This window comes from Rhinatrema bivittatum, chromosome 2, assembly GCF_901001135.1.
Source record: "Rhinatrema bivittatum chromosome 2, aRhiBiv1.1, whole genome shotgun sequence".
Lineage (NCBI taxonomy): Eukaryota > Metazoa > Chordata > Amphibia > Gymnophiona > Rhinatrematidae > Rhinatrema > Rhinatrema bivittatum.
Window position 1 is genome coordinate 387,488,728 of NC_042616.1, and position 19,691 is coordinate 387,508,418.

The 19,691-nt window shown below is 42.9% G+C and overlaps 1 protein-coding gene across 1 annotated transcript in view; it reads left to right on the plus strand.

The window, feature by feature from the left end:
* The window catches only part of ADCY2 (adenylate cyclase 2), a 1,371,519-nt gene that overhangs the window by 318,159 nt on the left and 1,033,669 nt on the right, over window positions 1–19,691 (plus strand). Inside the window, exon 3 of the mRNA XM_029590013.1 lies at window positions 7,859–8,020. Within this exon, the coding sequence (XP_029445873.1) occupies window positions 7,859–8,020 (162 nt within the window). The remainder of the gene's footprint in view (window positions 1–7,858; window positions 8,021–19,691) is intronic.

Genomic DNA, 19,691 nt, shown 5'->3' on the forward strand with positions numbered 1-19,691 from the left:
CTAGAAAAATGGGAGAACAGTTTGTAAAATGATACAGTACATACTTCCATTGTATTGACAGAACATTTTGTTGGACTTTCACAGAACACATGGAACAATTTCTACATTTATAATGTCCAATCAGGTTTTCACCATCAATATTCTGTAATCTATCTGGGCAAAGTTGAAGGACAAAGGTGCTCATATAAATTTGTATTTTGGGTGAAATCTATCCGCGTCTGCATAGATGTGAAGCATGGATGTAAAGTTACAACTTGCCAATGACAACAAATATTCTTGGTTAAATAGGCAGGCAAGCAGCAAGTTTTGGATGATTGTATGAAAAATGTTGCACCGATACCTAGGAGGATCAATAGAGTTACAGCCTTTCTCACAGGACAAGCAGGATGGTAGTCCTCACATATGGATGACATCATCAGGATGGAGCCCAATCACGGAAAACTTCTGTCAAAGTTTCCAGAACTTTGACTGGCCCCTACTGGGCATGCCCAGCATGGCACCAACCCTGCAGCCAGCCGGGGTCCCCCTTCAGTCTTCTTTTTTCCGCATAGCAGTAGCCTCGCGGTTTAGGAGCTCTGAAGAGATTCCTGACAGGAATTTTCCTCACGGAGTTTAATTAAACTGAAATTGCCCCACAGGGGTCCCTCCTCTAACTTTTTTCAGGCCGCGGTACTCCGGTAAGTTTTTACCCATTTTCTGTCGATTACCGTCGAGTTTGGCCCTCACAGCCTACTGGCCATCGACCGTACCACGGCTCGATTTTTTTCTATGGCCATGGCGTTGGGGTTTCGTCGGTGCCCAGACTGCACTCGCACCATGTCTATCACAGACCCTCATGGAGTCTGTGTATTGTGTTTTAGGCCGTGAGCATGGATGTCCTCACATTGACCAAATGTGCCCTCATGACACCAAAGGTCACAAAGCCAGAATGGAGAAGATGGGACTCCTCTTCCGTGCTCACACCCTGACGCCGTCCATCGCAACGATGTCATCGGAACTGGCACCGTCGAAGTTGCACCAGCATCGACTTCCATCCGGTGACTGTCCGCCATCGACGTCTTCACGGCCATCGACTCCCGTTACTTCCCCTCAAGATCGAGGGGATCACTAGGGAGAAACATCGCCATCTGGCATCGTAAGTCTCGGACCGTCGAGGGAGTGAAATCATCGACCTCAGCCACCGTCCGAGTCACCATTGAAGAAGCCCCGTCCAGAAATGGCATCGACCATTCCTGCGACTGGAACATCGAGGCCACCCTCACCCGATCGGGTTTGGGAGTGCAATTCCGCCTCTGTAAAGGTGTGGTCCCTCCGACTGTGCCTCCGCCTCCCTCTTCCGTTATGGAGCTGGGGCTGCTTGCTTCAGGGCTCCTGGAAGAACTGGATCGGCTGAATCCAGGAGGCACTTGACAAGGCGATGCAATGGCTCCAGGTTCCTCCGGCCCCGACACCGGCACCAAGAGTGGAACCGGTCACCGACCCGATGACAACAACGCTGGCACCGCTGCTATCCCGGATGGAGGCGCTCATGACAACCTTTTCCACGGTGATTCCCGGGTCTCCGATGGCTCCGGTGTGCTCCCCATTGACAGCTTCATCGGAGGAGAACATCGTTCTGCATTCCTCCTTCAGGAGTATTGCTTCAGCCATCGATGCCTTTTTGTCCCTCGCCACCGATTCTTTCATCGGGAGCAATACGCACATCGGGCACCATCGATGCTTTTGATACCGGGCACCGATTTGCCTTCCTGGCCGTCCACGGTGCCCTGGCGATTCCTTCGATCTTCTCGGAGCCTCAGCCTGGGCCTTCGGGTGTACAACCCCCTTCTCGTCCTACAGATCAGTCTGCTGATCCTTTGGACACCTGGGGTGATGATACTTTCCACAGGAACACTGAGGACTTTCCTTCACCTCCCCTCTCCTACTGAAGGTAGAAAGCGTTTCTCCTCCAGAGGACCTTTCTTTCATTAATTTTGTGAGAAATGTCTTAGTTGGTCCCTTTTCAGCTCAGACAGAGCAGGATGATAGGCACCAATAATGAAGCTCCTCCAGTTCCTGGATGCCCCCTAAAGTGATCACTTCTATTCCCGTTCATCAAGTCTTCATGACCTCCTCAAAAAGAATTGGGAAAACCCAGGGTCTATTGCCCCAGTCCACAGAAAAGCTGACTACTACCTATTTAGTACAGTCAGCTCTCGGCTTTCAAAAATCTCTAGCTCAACCACCACTCAGTTGTGGTGTGGAATCAGCTCAAAAGAAAAGAAAAAAGGACGAAGCCTCACTCATCTACCCCTCCTGTTAAGGAACACAAGTTCCTAGACAATATTGGTCGACGAGTGTTCCAAGGGGCCATGCTCATTTCCAGAATTGCTGCTTACCAGCTGTATATGACCCAATACAATAGGGTCATTTTCAAGCAGATACAGGACTTCTCTGAATCCCTGCCTGAACAATTCCAACAACAGCTTCAAATTCTTGTCAACAAGGGGTTTGAAGCAGGAAAGCATGAGATAAGAACAGCTTACGATATCTTCGACACTTCTACTAGAGTGTCTGCAGCTGCCATTTCGGCAAGATGATGGGCCTGGCTCAAATCTTCTGACTTTCGGCCAGAAGTACAACACAGGCTATCTGACCTACCATGTGTAGGAGACAATCTGTTCGGTGAACAGATCCAGCAAATAGTGGCTGAATTAAAGGACCATCATGAGACCCTTAAACAGCTCTCATCGATACCTTCCGACTTCTCCTCAAGACAGCCCTTTAGGAAGGACTAAGAAGTCATTCTTCCGTCCAAGGAAGTACTATCCTCCACCAGCAAGGTCCCGAACTACGAGACCTTCTCAAAAACCTCAGCCTCGCCAGCCCCGAAAGCAAAAGCCGCAAGCAGCTCCCCAGCCAGGGCCTACTTCAGGTTTTTTACTTTCAGTTGGAGAGCAGCAGCCTGATTCCTCTGCCAAGCATACCAGTGGGAGGTCGATTGTGCCACTTTCACAGCATGTGCCAATCAATCACAACCGACCAATGGGTGCTAGCAATCATTGCTCAGGGTTACCACCTAAACTTTCTTGCTCTTCCACTGGACTCATCACCTCTGCAAGCATGGAGAGTATCCGACCATTCTATCCTCCTGGAGCAGGAGGTTTCCCTTCTTCTCCAGTTAGGAGCAATAGAACCCATCCCACTCTCGCAGCAAGCCCCAGGGTTCTATTCCTGGTACTTTTTGATCTTCATAAAATCCGGGGGAGTTCGTCCAATTCTGGACCTACGTGCTCTCAAAAAGTACCTACAGCGAGAAAAGTTCAAGATGGTAACCTTGGGCTCGCTTCTACCTCTTCTGCAAAGAGGAGACTGGCTCTGCTCTCTGGCCCTTCAGGACGCATACACACATATTGCGATAACTCCAGCTCATCGCAAGTACCTCAGGTTTTTAATTGGCCCAAAGCACTATCAATACCGCATGCTTCCGTTCGGCCTAGCATCGGCACCTCGAGTCTTTACCAAATGTCTCGTGGTTGCACAGCTTTTCTCAGGAGAGAAGGAGTTCACGTCTACCCCTATCTGGATGACTGGTTAATCAGGGCTCCAACCCAGCAAGCCGCTCGGTCGTCCCTCAATTTGACCCTACACACTCTAATTTCTCTAGGATTTCTCGTCAATTACGAAAAATCCTATTTAGCCCATCTCAAACCTTGTCGTTCATTGGGGCAGACTTGGACACCTTGCAGGCAAAAGCCTTTCTCCCTCAACAACGAGCGCTAACCCTCGTGTCTCTCGCTCACCAGTTGCAGTCTCAGCATACAGCAACAGCTCGTCAATTCCTCGTCCTTTTAGGACACATGGCATCCTCAGTCCATGTCACACCAATGGCCCGCCTGGCCATGAGACTCATGCATTGGACTCTGAGGTCACAATGGATTCAAGCTGTTCAGCCTCTGTCGACCATTGTCCACATCAATGACTCACTCCGTCTGTCTCTTGCCTGGTGGAAAAATCTCAACAATCTCTTCCAGGGACTGCCCTTTCAAGTGCCAGATCCTCAACTCATTCTCACCACCGATGCTTCCAACCTCGGGTGGGAAGCCCACGTGGACAATCTACAGACACAAGGGTCTTGGTCTCCAGAGGAAGCCAAATATCAAATAAACTTCCTAGAACTTCGAGCAATGCGATATGCTCTCAGGGCTTTTCAGGAACGCCTATCAAATCACATCATCCTGATTCAGACGGACAACCAGGTGGCCATGTGGTACATCAACAAGCAGGGAGGCACAGGCTCCTTCCTTCTGTGTCAGGAAGCTGCACAGATTTGGTCGGAAGCGCTCTCCCACTCGATGTACCTTAGGGCAACCTACTTGCCGGGAGTGGACAATGTCTTGGCAGACAAACTGAGTCGTGTCTTCCAGCCACACGAGTGGTCTCTCAACCCCTCAGTAGCGACTTCAAACTTTCGCTAATGGGGATATCCCCAGAATGACCTCTTTGCATCCCCTCAGAACCACAAAGTGGACAACTACTGCTCCCTTATTCGGAGCAAACGCTCTCAGCTCAGAGACGCATCCTCCCTCTCGTGGGCAACCGGTCTGCTCTATGCATTCCCTCCACTTCCTCTTCTTTCGAAGACTCTCGTGAAGCTACGTCAGGACAAGGGAACCATGATCCTGATAGCACCTCACTGGCCACGCCAAGGGGGTTTCCCATACTCCAGGATCTCTCCATCCGCAGGCACATTCCCTTGGGAATGGACCCGCATCTGATCACTCAAAACGACGGATGCCTATGCCATCCCAATCTTCGGGCCTTGTCCCTGACGGCATGGATGTTGAAAGGTTAATCCTTCAACCACTTAACCTTTCAGATTCGGTTTCTCGTGTCCTGATTGCTTCACGAAAGCCTTCCACAAGAAAATCTTATTCCTATAAATGGAAAAGATACACATCATGGTGCACTTCGCAGTCCCTAGATCCCTTTTCCTGTCCAATCCCAAGGTTTTTGGACTATCTCTGGCATTTGTCAGAGACAGGTTTAAAGACCTCTTCAATCAGAATGCATGTCAGTGCGGTAGCCACCTTCCATAAAGGTGTCGGGGATGTTCCTATATCAGTACAACCCCTTGTAACACGCTTTTTAAAGGGCTTACTCCATATCAAGCTACCTTTACATCCTCCGGACCCTTCTTGGGACCTTAATCTGGTTCTTGGCTCATGAAACCACCATTCGAGCCCCTTCACTCCTGTGACCTAAAATATCTCACATGGAAAGTGATTTTCCTTTTGGCTATCACTTCAGCTCACAGGATTAGTGAGTTACAGGCCCTAGTTACCTATCCGCCTTACCTTAAACTCCTGCAGGACCGGGCGGTACTCCGCACTCACCCTAAATTTTTACCTAAGGTAGTTTCGGAGTTTCACATTAATCAATCCATTATACTACCTACCTTTTTTCCCAGGCCCCATTCCAATCCAGGGGAATGGGCTCTACATACCCTTGACTGTAAACGGGCTCCAGCTTTCTATCTACACCGTACAGTTGCCCACAGGAAGAGTACTCAGCTATTCATCTCTTTCCATCCCAATAAGTTAGGGCAACCTGTGGGTAAGCAGACTCTCTCCTCCTGGTTGGCGGACTGCATATCTCTTTGCTATCAGCAAGCAGGCATTCCTTTTCAAGACCATGTCAAAGCACACTCTGTGAGGGCCATGGCTACTTCAGTAGCACACCTACGATCGGTGCCGCTTCCTGCATTTGCAGGGCTGCCACCTGGAGTTCTCTCCATACCTTTGCAGCCCACTATTGCTTGCACAAAGCCGGAAGACAAGATTCCATCTTCGGCCAGTCTGTCCTGCGTAACTTATTCCCAACGTGACGTACCTACACCCTTCTGCCTGCCCGGTGGGGTTCAGGATGCCCTCTACCAAATTCCACCCCAGTTTTTGTGCCTGTTGCATGCCGTTGGGTACATTTGGTGCATATTCGGACATCCTCAGCTCGGTACTCACCCATATGTGAGGACTACCATCTTGCTTGTCCTGTGAGAAAGCAAATGTTGCTTACATGTAACAGGTGTTCTCACAGGACAGCAGGATGTTAGTCCTCATGAAACCTGCCCGCCGCCCCGCGGTGTTGGGTTCATAACGTTTTGTTATTTTATTTTTCGGCACTGCCTGTAGCTTTTAAATAAGACTGAAGGGGGACCCCTGCTGGCTGCAGGGTTAGTGCCATGCTGGGCATGCCCAGTAGGGGCCAGTCAAAGTTCTGGAAACTTTGACAGAAGTTTTCCGTGATTGGGCTCCATCCTGATGATGCCACCCATATGTGAGGACTAACATCCTGCTGTCCTTTGAGAACACCTGTTACAGGTAAGCAACATTTGCTTTATCTAGACCTAATCAAAGATCATATGAAGTAAAGTTGTTACTAGTAGTAGATAATTTTCTATTAGCATTCAAAACATGCTTATATGTTTTATACATATACAAGTAAGGTTATCCTCTTTTTAATTTTAATTTAGTAGGAAAGCTCCCATCTTAAAATCCTCAGTTTTAAAGTAATTATATCTACTTCTAAGGAACAGAATCACAGGTAAATTATACTTAAAAGTAACCTGATGAAAATTTGTATAATGGAGGGGGAGTATTTCTATCAGTTGATTTTTTGAAAAATCCAGGTGTGGAATAAAAATGATGAATCATGAATTGTACCTTTTCGTCAAAAGAATTAAAGCCATTTATTAAAATCCTGAAGTTTACTCAATGTGAAAATTGCTCTGTGTTCTGTGAATGTCCAAAAACAGTTTGTCAATCTAATTGACAAAAAGGAAGTATATTTTTCATCATTAAACAAATTGTTCTGCTTTTGTAATTTACATTGTCATTTGTCTGTGGGTTCCCTTTTTTTGTGTGGAGAAGGTATGTAGGACATTAGACTAAATATGAACACCAAAGCTGACCCAGATCATCTAAGATGGCTGCCCTTCTCATTGCTCATTTTATTCAACCTAAACATACTTTTGAACAACTTAGATGATTTGTGAGGACGATTAAGAAGCATTCAAGATGGGGGGACCATGATACCTATTTGTCACTTTGAACAATGGGTTTTTTCAATTGATATCTCTTTGGTGTCAAGATTGCATTTAATGGGGCAGTTTTTCTAATACTTAGGTTTCACTGTGCGTTTGTCTAGTTTTTTTCTCATTTATGAATCTTGATTATAGTGAGTGTGTTTTATTGGGCATTTAAAGTGATGTGACTGGTAGATTTAGATTGGATCTTCATTTAAATTTGTTGGTTATGGTCATTGACCCATTTTTGTCAGCTGATAACTTTATATGTTTGGAGGCATTGCATGTGCCATTCTTTTTAAATACTTGAAGACATGCAGTTATGTTGAAGATGGTTTTTTTTGTTGAGGTATACTAGCATGTTTAAAATTTACTTAAAATGAATGTGAGCCTAAATCATGTTTTTGATATGCAGATATTCCCTGAAGCAGGAAAACATCTTTGGTGTGAACTATTTCCAATCCAAGAAGCATTTGCTTTGCCTTCTGTGATTGCAGGGACATATTTCTATGGCATACTTAAGTTGCACATTTTGGGAGTCTATATGGAGGTGTTTTGTATATATTGGGGCCAATTAGTAAGCCACACTGAAGCTACTGTCTGTTTTTAATATAGTATTTTCCATGAATCATGCTCATAAACAATGTTAAGTCTTCATCTCACTTTGAAATCAGCTGCAAATGAAAAGTGAATTAGGCTACTTGTTTCAGCTGGCTTTGTACAGGCAAAGGTCAGATAAAAAAAATTTGAGGAAAATTTCAAGTTTGACATGCTGTTTTGTATATATTTTTACAGGTATCGTTTTTCTTGTTCATTATTTTTGTGGCATATACCATGCTTCCCTTCAACATGCGAGATGCGATAATTGCCAGTGTTCTGACCTCTTCATCACATACAATAGTTTTAAGTGTCTACCTGTCTGCATCTGCAGTTGGGAAAGAGCACTTGGTTTGGCAGGTAAGTGCCTAGCTTTATGAATCATTGATAACTGTGTACCAAGCAATGAGGCAGCACTGTATCAAAATGTGAGCAAAGTAGCTGAATGCAGGTTTATTTGCACAATTGTTGCTACCAATTAATAATGTTTTCTGCGATATTAAAGCCATTAGTTGTTGGTACAGTAGATCATATATCCAAAATTACTTTACCTGAAAACTCCTATTGTCTGAAAAAAAAACCATCATGGAATTTGGACCTTGTTCCATTACACAGAAAAATTTGTTTGAAAATTGGTTGGCTTCATATATTCCATTATTCGAAAAAGCTTCTAATAGCTGGCAGTTTGACTAAACTAGCATAATCTGAAATTCTTTTAGTAGGAAACTCCCTTTATTCAGAATCCTTGTTACCTAGTTTGGATCTAATTAGGCATGGGTTTTGTAATGCTGATAGATATTTCCTAGTTTTCTTAGATTTATCTGCTATGTTTGATGCCCTTAATTCCATTCCATTTAGACTCCTTGAATCGATTGGGATTTCATCTGTTCTGTCTTGGTTTTCCTCCTGACTCACCTATCATTTAAGGTTTTGGTAATGCCAGTTCAGACTTATTTCCTCTATCTTCTGCATGGTTCGGCACTTTTGCCTATCCTATTTAATATCTACTTGCGCCCAGCGTGTAAAAGTTTTGTTAGATTTAAAATTATATGCTGATGACATACAGTTTGGATCTAGATGTAAGATCATGTGTACAGAACTTACATCTTTTGCTACTGCTCTGGATGATCTTCCAAGGTGTGTTTGGCAGATTAGTGCTTGGTGGAACTGTTTAACTGCATTGCAAAATCTTCAATCTGGCTAAGTATTTTCTGCTTATTTTTACTTCTTTTTGCTTATTGATCTGAAGTTGTGTAGAAGCTTGTGTAGAAAGCTTCTGTGATTATTTACTGCCTGTGTTTTAACTTCTTTCTAGTCTGTTTCATTTTGTGTAGAAGCTTGTGTAGAAAGCTTCTGTTGATTATTTCCTGTCTGCAAAGCTATCAGCTTTTAAACTGGGAAAATCTCTCTAGTTTGGGGTTAGCTGGCACAACTAAAAAACTGGGGCATAAAGACTGTTTTTTTTAAAAAAAAGAATTGACCAAAAGGCAAAGACAACAGTCCAGTAGTGCCCTGCTTTACCCAGCTTGTCCCAGGCTAAACTGTTTGATCTGCAGGCCCTAATGGCTGAGGCAGAATTGGACATTGTTGCTATCACAGAAACATGGTTCACAGAATCTCATGAATGGGATACAACAATACCAGGCTACAACTTGTTAAGGAAGGACAGAGAGGATAGAAAAGGGGGAGGTGTGGCTCTTTATGTCAGAAACAACATCCAAGCAACTGAGCTACAAGGAAGTTGGGGTATTGAAGAAGCTCTATGGGTCGACCTAAAAAACGATGACGGAGCATCCATTTATATTGGAGTGGTTTACAGGCCTCCAAACCAAAAGGAAGAGCTGGACAGAGATCTGGTTAAAGACATCCATAAGATAGGTAAGAAGGGAGAAGTGGTGATCGTGGGTGACTTTAATATGCCAGATGTAGACTGGAAAATCCCATCTGCAGAAACTAAAAATAGTAGAGCGATAGTGGATGCCATGCAAGTATCTTTGTTCAAACAAATGGTGTTGGAACCCACGAGAGAAGGAGCTATACTCGACTTAGTGCTCACTAATGCAGATAATGTCTCAGATGTCCAGGTGGGCGCCCACCTCAGCAGCAGTGATCATCAAACGGTATGGTTTAATATCACTAAAATAATAGGGAAAAGAACCACAAAGACCCAAGTTTTACAGTTCAAAAACACAGACTTTGAGGAAATGGGGAACTACCTGGAGGAAGAACTTAAAGGATGGGAGAACGAGAGAGATGTGGATCAGCAGTGGACCAATCTAAAAGGAGCAATCACCAAGGCAACTGCTCTATATGTTAGAAATGTAAAGAAAAGCAAAGAAAACTGAAACCTATCTGGTTCTCAATGGAGGTGGCTGACAAAATTAAAGCTAAAAGAACAGCATTCAAGAAATATAAAGGATCCCAAAGGGAGGAGCACAAAGAAGAATATTTGTATCAACTGAGGGAGACAAAGAAATTAATCAAGTTGGCAAAGAGTCAAGCGGAAGAGAGGATTGCCAAGGAGATAAAAAATGGTGACAAAACATTTTTTCAGATACATCAGCGAAAAGAGAAAGGTCCAAAGTGGTATAGTGAAATTGAAAGGTGGTAATGATCAATGTGTGGAGAGAGACGAAGAAATGGCAGAAATATTAAACGAATACTTCAGCTCTGTGTTCACTAAAGAAGACCCTGGAGAAGGACCATCTCTAAACAACAAGAAACTGGAGGGAAGGGGAATAGATGAAAATCTCTTTTACAGTAGAAAATGTGTGGAAGAACTAAAGAACCTGAAAGTGGACAAAGCCATGGGGCCTGATGGGATTCATCCAAGGATATTGAGGGAGCTCAGAGATGTTTCTGGCAGGTCCGCTGTGTGACCTGTTCAATAGATCCCTAGAAACGGGAGTGGTGCCGAGTGATTGGAGAAGAGCGGTGGTGGTCCCGCTTCACAAGAGTGGGAACAGGGAAGAGGCAGGCAACTACAGACCGGTTAGCCTCACTTCGATGGTGGGAAAAGTAATGGAGTCACTGCTGAAAGAGAGAATAGTCAACTATCTACAGTCTGGAGAATTGATGGACCAGAGGCAGCATGGATTCACCAGGGGAAGATCCTGTCAGACAAATTTGATTGACTTTTTTGAACTGGGTAACCAAGGAATTGGGATCAAGGAAGAGCACTAGATGTCATCTACTTGGATTTCAGCAAAGCTTTTGATACGGTTCCGCACAGGAGACTGGTGAATAAAATGAGAAGCTTGGGAGTGAGTGCCGATGTTGTGACCTGGATTGCAAATTGGTTGACGGACAGAAAACAATGTGTGATGGTAAATGGAGTCTTCACTGAAGAGAGAGCGGTTTTAAGTGGTGTGCCGCAAGGATCGGTGTTGGGACCGGTCCTGTTCAATATCTTTGTGAGCGACATTGCAGACGGGATAGAAGGTAAGGTTTGTCTTTTTGCGGATGACACTAAGATCTGCAACAGAGTGGACACGCCGGAAGAGTGGAGAGAATGAGACGGGATCTAAGGAAACTGGAAGAGTGGTCGAAGATATGGCAGCTGAGATTCAATGCCAAGAAGTGCAAAGTCATGCATATGGGGAGTGGAAATCCGAATGAACTGTACTCGATGGGGGGGGAAAGGCTGATGTGCACGGAGCAGGAGAGGGACCTTGGGGTGATAGTGTCTAATGATGTGAAGACAGCGAAACAATGCGACAAGGCGATAGCAAAAGCCAGAAGAATGCTGGGCTGCATAGAGAGAGGAATATCGAGTAAGAAAAGGGAAGTGATTATTCCCTTGTACAGGTCCTTGGTGAGGCCTCACCTGGAGTACTGTGTTCAGTTCTGGAGACCGTATCTACAAAAAGACAAAGACAAGATGGAAGCAGTACAGAGAAGGGCGACCAGGAAGGTGGAGGATCTTCATAGGATGACGTACGAGGAGAGATTGAAGAATCTAAATATGTACACCCTGGGAGGAGAGGAGGAGCAGAGGTGATATGATACAGACTTTCAGATACTTGAAAGGTTTTAATGATCCAAAACGACGACAAACCTCTTCCGTAGGAAAATAATCAGCAGAACCAGGGGTCACGATTTGAGGCTCCAGGGAGGAAGATTCAGAACCAATGTCAGGAAGTATTTTCCTTCACGGAGAGGGTGGTGGATGCCTGGAATGCCCTTCCGGAGGAAGTGGTGAAGACCAGAACTGTGAAAGACTTCAAAGGGGCGTGGGATAAACACTGCGGATCCATAAAGTCAAGAGGCCGCCAATGAAGAGTGGGTGACTCGCCAGAATGATGGCTATTGACACAATACCCTTATTAAATAAACATACACATGCTTACTGTGACTCCTACATCGCTCTAAGCTTCACAGCAAGAGGTAATGGAAAAAAGGATTTGCACTCATAAAGAGGGAGTAGCTGGCTTGTTACGGCGGTTACTACCCCAAACCAAATATGCCTGATACTTCACTTTCAATGCATATACAGCATAGCTCTCTGCTTCAATGACAGGGGAGAAGAATAACTGATACTTCACACATCCAGCAGAGCTCTCTGCTACAACAGCAAAGGAGAAGAAAAAGGGTTCGCACTCAAAACGCGGGGAGTAGCTGGCTTGTTACGGCGGTTACTACCCCAAACCAAATGTTCCTGATACTTCACTTTCCATGCATATCCAGCATGGTTCTCTGCTGCATCGGCATGGGAGAAAGACTGATACATCACGCATTTCCAGCATAGCTCTCTGCTTCAACAGCAGGGGGAAAAAAAAAACAAAAAAAAAACTGATGCTTCAACGCATATCCTGCATAGCTTCAACGACAGGGGTGAAGAAAAAAAGGATTCGCAATCACAAAGCGAGGAGTAGCTGGCTTGTTACGGCGGTTACTACCCCCAACCAAATGTGCCTGATACTTCACTTTCAATGCATATCCAGCATGGCTCTCTGCTTCTACAGCAGGGGAGAAGAAAAAAAAAAACCAACAAGAGCTGTACAACATAGTCTAGGTAAAACAAATAAGCATGGGTGTAGCTTGCTTATCGCGGCGGTTACTGCCCCTACTACCCCTAACTAATCAAGCTAGATATTTCACTTGCATGCAGCTCCATCACTGCTCTCTACATTAATGGTGGGGGTGGAAGGGGAATAGAACAAGGAGCTAAGAGTAACAGATAAGAATGAGAGAAAAAATGTGTGAGGCTTGCTGGGCAGACTGGATGGGCCATTCGGTCTTCTTCTGCCGTCATTTCTATGTTTCTATATTTCTATGTTAGCTGAAAATAATTTGGTCTTGAATTTGGGTGAGATTCTGCTGCTTTCCTGTTCTGAGGCAGTTGATGCCCCAACTTGCTGGTCTTTTGAAGGTATTTCTATTTATTATAATTAAGACTCAAGTTTGAGATTTAGGAGTAGTTATAGACTCTACTCTTTTGTGTGCCATGTGTACAGATCTTACTACAAAGTTCTTTTTTAAACTTTTCCTTCGTTCATTAAAACTGATTAATGCTGACTTTCTTCTTGTAACTCACTCTCTAATTTTAGGATCATTAGATTATTGTAATTCCCTCTCTTTAGGTCTCCCTCAGTCTTTGGCGAGGGCTTATAGTTTATACAAAACTTTGTGGCTTTGTTTATCTTCCGTGCCCATATTTCCCATGTTGGCCTATCTGTATTGGCTCCCACTCTATTGATGCATTAGCTTTAAGGTTCTTAACTCTAGTTTTTAAGTTGCTTAATGGTTTTGCATCATGCTGTTTGTCTGCTGAATTGGCTGCATATTATCCATCTCATACATTACATTCATATGTTAAGCATTATTTGTTGTACCTTCACTTAAATATGTTTGGTTTAAAGAATCCTGGAAGTGCATTTTGCTGTTACAGGTCTGAGTACTGGAATGAGCTTCCTGAATCTTTAAAGTCATGATGTGAACTGTTGCAATTTAGAAAATTGCTGAAGACTATCTGTTTTCTCTTGCTTTTAACTGTTGAAGATCTTTGACATTAAGCTTGCATAGGTAGGTATGGCTGTTGAGGCTGGCCTTTGATCAGTGATATTACAAGTCTGTGCGCTCAGAGAACGATGTTTAATTTTGGTTTGCATGGTGGTTTTTATTTTCATCAGTTTTTCTGTTAGTTTTTCTTTTATTGTGATTTGTGTAACTTGCCTGTTTATTTTATGTCAAATTGTTCTCTGACTGAGATTTGTGGATCAGCAGAGAACAATGACTGAATTTATTATCCAAGCAAGCCTATCTGCTATGTATTGTTTAAAGAAGCAGATTTAATTGTATTTGTTGCCAATTAATATTTATTAGCAACAACTTTACAGAATACTGCTGTACTAACTCCTTTTTATTGCATTATTCTTTCTATTGATTGTTTTGATATTTTCATAGGGGCTGATGTAATAAAGACAGCTATGGGAAAAACATGCAATAAATTATAGGAGCTAATAAGATTTTGCAGTTTATTTTAAACCTAGAACACAGGCCAAGAGGTGAAATACAACAAAATTATGAACATATGAATACATCATTTAGAAATAAATGTCCACCCCTAAAGATAACTTCACATTTTTGGGGTTCTTTCGAGATCCAGGGCACAAAGTACATGTTTGACACGGTAAAGTGCCTGTTCATTTCCTCATGTGTCGGTGTAGGTAAAAAGCAGAGATGCAATCAGAACTATACAGTTGGAATGGCTTACTATTCTGAGGTATATGCTCTCAGATATACAGCAGAATTGGCATGGGTTATGTATCTCACACACACTTGAACTTAATTCTTACCCTGACCCAGGCGTAAAACCCCCCCAAAAAACTGGCATAAAAAGCCCACACTAGCCTTTCTATCATTGCAGCTCTCTGCATTGCCTGTGAATAGTTAATTGCCTGCTTTTGCATAATATTTGCAAGGACTCAAGTTAAACCTGCCATAGGTTTGTGAGTACTTTTTTCGGCGCTAAATGCATTATTACATACCCGCAATAGATTAGTGCAGAAAAATGTAATACCATGAGCAAAAATCCATGGAAGATTTACTGCAGCTTATTACATCGGCTTCATAGTTAGTGTGTATTACATGACTAAGTTGTATTTAATAGTAATGAAGGATGCCTCATCCAATCAGACTCCAGAGCACTGTAGTACAGGATCAAATATTTTGATGCATTGTGGTACATATGAACTAAATTTGCCTCTATTTAGGTTTTAATAGGAATTGTATGAATTTATAAGAGCTTTAAAAATTTGATGAAACATAATTGAAGCTTGGGAAGAAGTGAGTGATTAACTGAGTAAGGTGGATCTAGCTGTCATAAAAAGACAATTATAAGATGGCTGTTCTCTTAGGACAAATTTGAAAAAATCATATTTCAGAGTATAATATATAATAAATTAACTATTTAAATTTATGAATGGACCTTCATACTACCCAGAGTAAATGAACAATGAGTGTTTGTGGATAACTGTACTGGGTTTCATATAATCATCGGTCCTGAGAATATATCTTATCTTGAAATTGTCTCAATTATTAAAGAAAATTAGATATACTTCACCACTTTTGTGTTTTTTCTTTTTTTCTTTTTCTTTTTTACTTGTGTTCAGCATTGCTAAATCAACAAACAAGCCCTTTTTTGCTTTGTTTATTTTTTTACTTGGGTTCAGCAGTTGCTAAATCAACAAACAAGCCAACATGATACCATGTTTCACTGCTGCTTCCTCAGGGGCTGGAAGTAAAAATCGTAGAAAAGCTTCTATGGATATGAATCTCTATGAAGCGATTTAATTATATTCTGGAAAAGAAATTACCAAAAACCTTTTAACCATTCACAAGGACAATATTTCATCCGGGATCAAAGTGAAAAAATAAGAGATTACAAGAAGCTACTTACTGAACGCTAACCATCTCTCAAGTGCGCCGCAGCATCATCTGACAAGGCACAACGTGCGACACTGCTTTATAAACGCTGATGATAATAAGCCAGTATAGTTTAGATGATCAATTAAATATTTAAATAAGAATTGAATAATTAGAAAAAAATATTCCACTCAATTTCTTTATTTAGTCCTGATGGCAATAACTGTTTGCAGCTGAATAAAATCCATTTCTGTTCCTGTTGGATTAATTTGTGAAACTCTGTCTCTTCCTCGCCAATGTATGAGAAATTGTTTCTAAAAACAGTCCAAAAAACATTCATGAAAATCATGGTTTGTGCTGCAGAAAATGTTCAACCAGGTGAGCATCTTCTTTGTGATTTTTCAGACGACTTTTATGTTCAAATAATCGCGTTTTAATTTTTCTAGTCATACCCACTACTTGAGATTACAAGGACATATAATTAAGTATACAACAAAAGATGATTGTGCCCGTGTTATCTGCTGGTAATGTAACACTCCGACTGAAGGTAATGAAATATGTGTATCACCTAATTTCATCTTACACATGTCACAATTACATGTGTTAGACTCAGCTGATGTCTGATTGGGCGAATAATCAGAAGCCGGCACAACGCTGTCTTTAATGTTAGGCTGCTGAGAATATGCAATCCTCAATGGAGAAGAGAAAATAGGGCTAACTTTTTGAAAAGTGCACCATGTTTCTGTATGGTGCTACTGATAGAAGCAGATGGAGTTGAATGTCTAAGAACCAGAGTCTGTAAGTTCGAATCCTGGGGTGACTGAGATTTTATTAGAATATGTTCACAATGATTATACAACACTCTGCGATATGCTGATCAGACACATGATTATGGATAGCCTCTATGCAAAAATCTTGAGGCCATAATTTTAAAATTGTTTGAGTCTTGAGCATAAATGACAAAGTCTCAAAAATTGTCCTATCGGTAGGGCTGCATTTGAATGTGGTGGGATGAAAGCTATCAAATCTAAATTATTTGTTCTGTAGGCTTTTATGAATGCTGGTAATCAAGATGCGTACTCCCTTCCTAATATGTATATCTAAAAAACAGCCTCCATGTAATCAAAATTCATAGTAAACTTGAGACAAGTCTGCAAGCGCTTAAGCCAGACAAAAAACTCTTGGAGCTCAGTCAATGGTCCCTTCCACACTGCAAAAAACCTCATCGATATATCGCTTCCAGCACACTAGATGTGTCCAAGGATGTTCTGTTAAATATTGTGACTCCAGTCTGCAACAAAAATGTTAGCAACATCGGGTGCCATGGCAGCAACCTATGGCTGACCCACATGTGTGTAAGTAGAATTTTCCATTATATGAAACGTTAATTGTGTCCCAACGCCAAGACAGTAATCGAATAATATATGAAGTAGTAATACGTTGTGGAGTAGGTCATTGAGATAAAACTTTAGTGACAGCTTTGCTAAATCTGAGGGATAACTGTATACAATGATTGTATGTCTAAAGTTACCAAAATCTAGTTTTCTTCCACTCTTAGAGTTTGTAAATATGCTAATATGCTAGTAGGACCTTTGATGAATTGAAGGAGTCAGTGGGATCAATGGTTGAAGGATCTTATCCTAAAAATATCAAAATGTGTTAAAGAACAGAATCATTGGCTGACACATTTAGTTGACCAGGATTAGATAGACTTATGAATTTTTAGGTATGATATAAATCACTGGGATATGTGGGTTTTTATTAACCAGATATTCCCTTTCTAAATTAGTAAAATATCCACAATCAAAACCATGCTGAATCAACAAATCAATTTCCTTAGAAATTTCCAAAGTGGGATCTTCATCTAACAGTTGATAGAATTGAGAATCAGACGATTGAATTTGAATTTCATAAGAATATTTGTATCGAACTAAGAACCACAATTGTGCCTCCCTTTTATCTGCGGGGTTTCTCTACGATGTCCGTGCGTGTTTGTAGATTTTTCAAAGCTATAGATTCTTGATGAGCCAGATTAAAAAAACTTGAATGCTATTTTCTGCTTCTTCTACATCTCTGAGAACCAGTGATGGAAAGTATGACCCAATACAACTGTAACCTGTGGAAGCAGGTCCTGGAACTCACAGAACACCTGCCACAGCAGCAGCAGGAGATGTTCTCTGTGGCTGTACAACAGGTCTGGAGGTCGGAAAGCATGAGGTGAGGTCCACCTATGATGTTTTTGAGACAGCAGCCAGAGTGGCTTACCGTGGGTATCTGCGTCCTTAATTGGCCTTGCTCTGTGCTTTGATCTTTGAAAGCTCCAGGGAGGAAGACTCAGAACCAATGTCAGGAAGTATTTCTTCATGGAGAGGGTGGTGGATGCCTGGAATGCCCTTCCGGGGAAGTGGTGAAGACTAAAACTGTGAAAGATTTCAAAGCGGCGTGGGATAAACACTGTGGATCCATAAAGGCTAGAGGATGGGAATGTAGAGTAGAGCCATGGGGGTGGCTTGCTGGAATGTGTACTACCTGGTGATTACTACCCTTACTCAAAAAAAAAAATCCCTTGCACGGTTAATGCAACCCCAACATTGCTCTCTGCTTCAACGGCAAAGGTAAATGTGGAAAAGAGGATTTGCATTCAGATAACAACCAAAAAGGACTGAACTTCACAATCTGGGTAAATAATAAAAGTGGGAGTAGCTTGCTTATTATGGCAGTTACTACTCTAAACCAATTAAGCCTGATATATATCAATTTGAAGATATACACAGTGCCGCTCTCTGCTTCTACGGCAGGGGGAAAAAGTAGAAAACAGGATTTACATTCAGGCAACAACCACACAAGGACTGAACTTCACAATCTGAGTAAACAATCGTGGGGTAGCTGCTTATTATGGCGATTATACCCTAAACCAATTAAGCCTGATACATCACTTTGAAAGCATATACAGCGTTGCTATCTGCTTCAACGGTAGGGGGAAGTGACGAAAACAGGATTTGCATTCAGACATCATCCAACAAGGCATCGATCTGTGCAGTCTGGGTGAACAAGCATCGGGGTAGCTTGCTTGATGTGGCGGTTACAACCCTTAACCATAAGCCTTATGCTCACCTTTAATGCAGCTCCAACATTACTCTCTGCTTCAATGACAGGAGATGATAGGAAATTTGAATCAAACAGTTACCAACAAGAGCCCTGAAGTTGGTGATTGGTGAAACAGATAAGTATGGGAAAATAAGAGTCGAAGCTTGCTGGGCAGACTAGATGGGCCGATTGGTCTTTTTCTGCCGTGATTTCTATGTTTCTATGTCCAGGAGAAGCTGGCTGACCTGCCCTGCTCAGGAGAGAATCTCTTTGGGGACAAGGTCAGGGATGCGGTAGCCCAATTGAAGGATCACCATGACACCCTTCAACAGCTGTCAGCTAGCACTTCCGATCCGCCACCCTCTGTCAGGAAGTCCTCTTGACCAAGTTTGAGGAAATCCTTTTATTGGCAGCAGAAATATTACCCTCTTGCCTCCTGGGCTTGCACACCCCAGGCTGGTTTCATAGGTCGTTCTCGTCAGCAACGGACCTCCAGACTCCAACCAGCCCCCCAGCAGACTCCTGTTATGGGGTTTTGACTGGTGGCAAGGGAGCGCGAGTCGGCATGCCATACATCTGGTGCACAATCCCCACGGTAGGGGGCAAACTTCTTTGCTTTGTCCACCACAGGCCGCTCATCACATCGGACCGGTGGGTTCTCGCTATCATCCGCCAGAGGTTTCAGCTAAATTTCAGAGAAGTCCCAGCAGACTTTCCTCCATGTCCATCATGGGGTTTGTACGCTCTGCAGGAAATACTTTTAACAGAGCTCTCTGTTCTTCTATCAGCAGGAACGGTAGAACCCGTTCCCTGACGCCAGCAATGCTGGGGGTTCTATTCAAGGTATTTCCTGATACCAAAGAGAACCGGGTGCCTACATCCCATTCTGTATCTCAGGGCAATGAACAAATTCCTTCAAAGGGAAAAGTTCAAAATGGTCTCTCTGGGTACTCTGATCCTGCTCCTCAAGAAAGGAGACTCTCTATTCCCTCCATCTCAAGGATGCCTAGGTCCACATTGCGATCTTCCCGAACCACAGGAAGTATCTTCACTTTGTGGTTGGGTAGGCTCACTACCA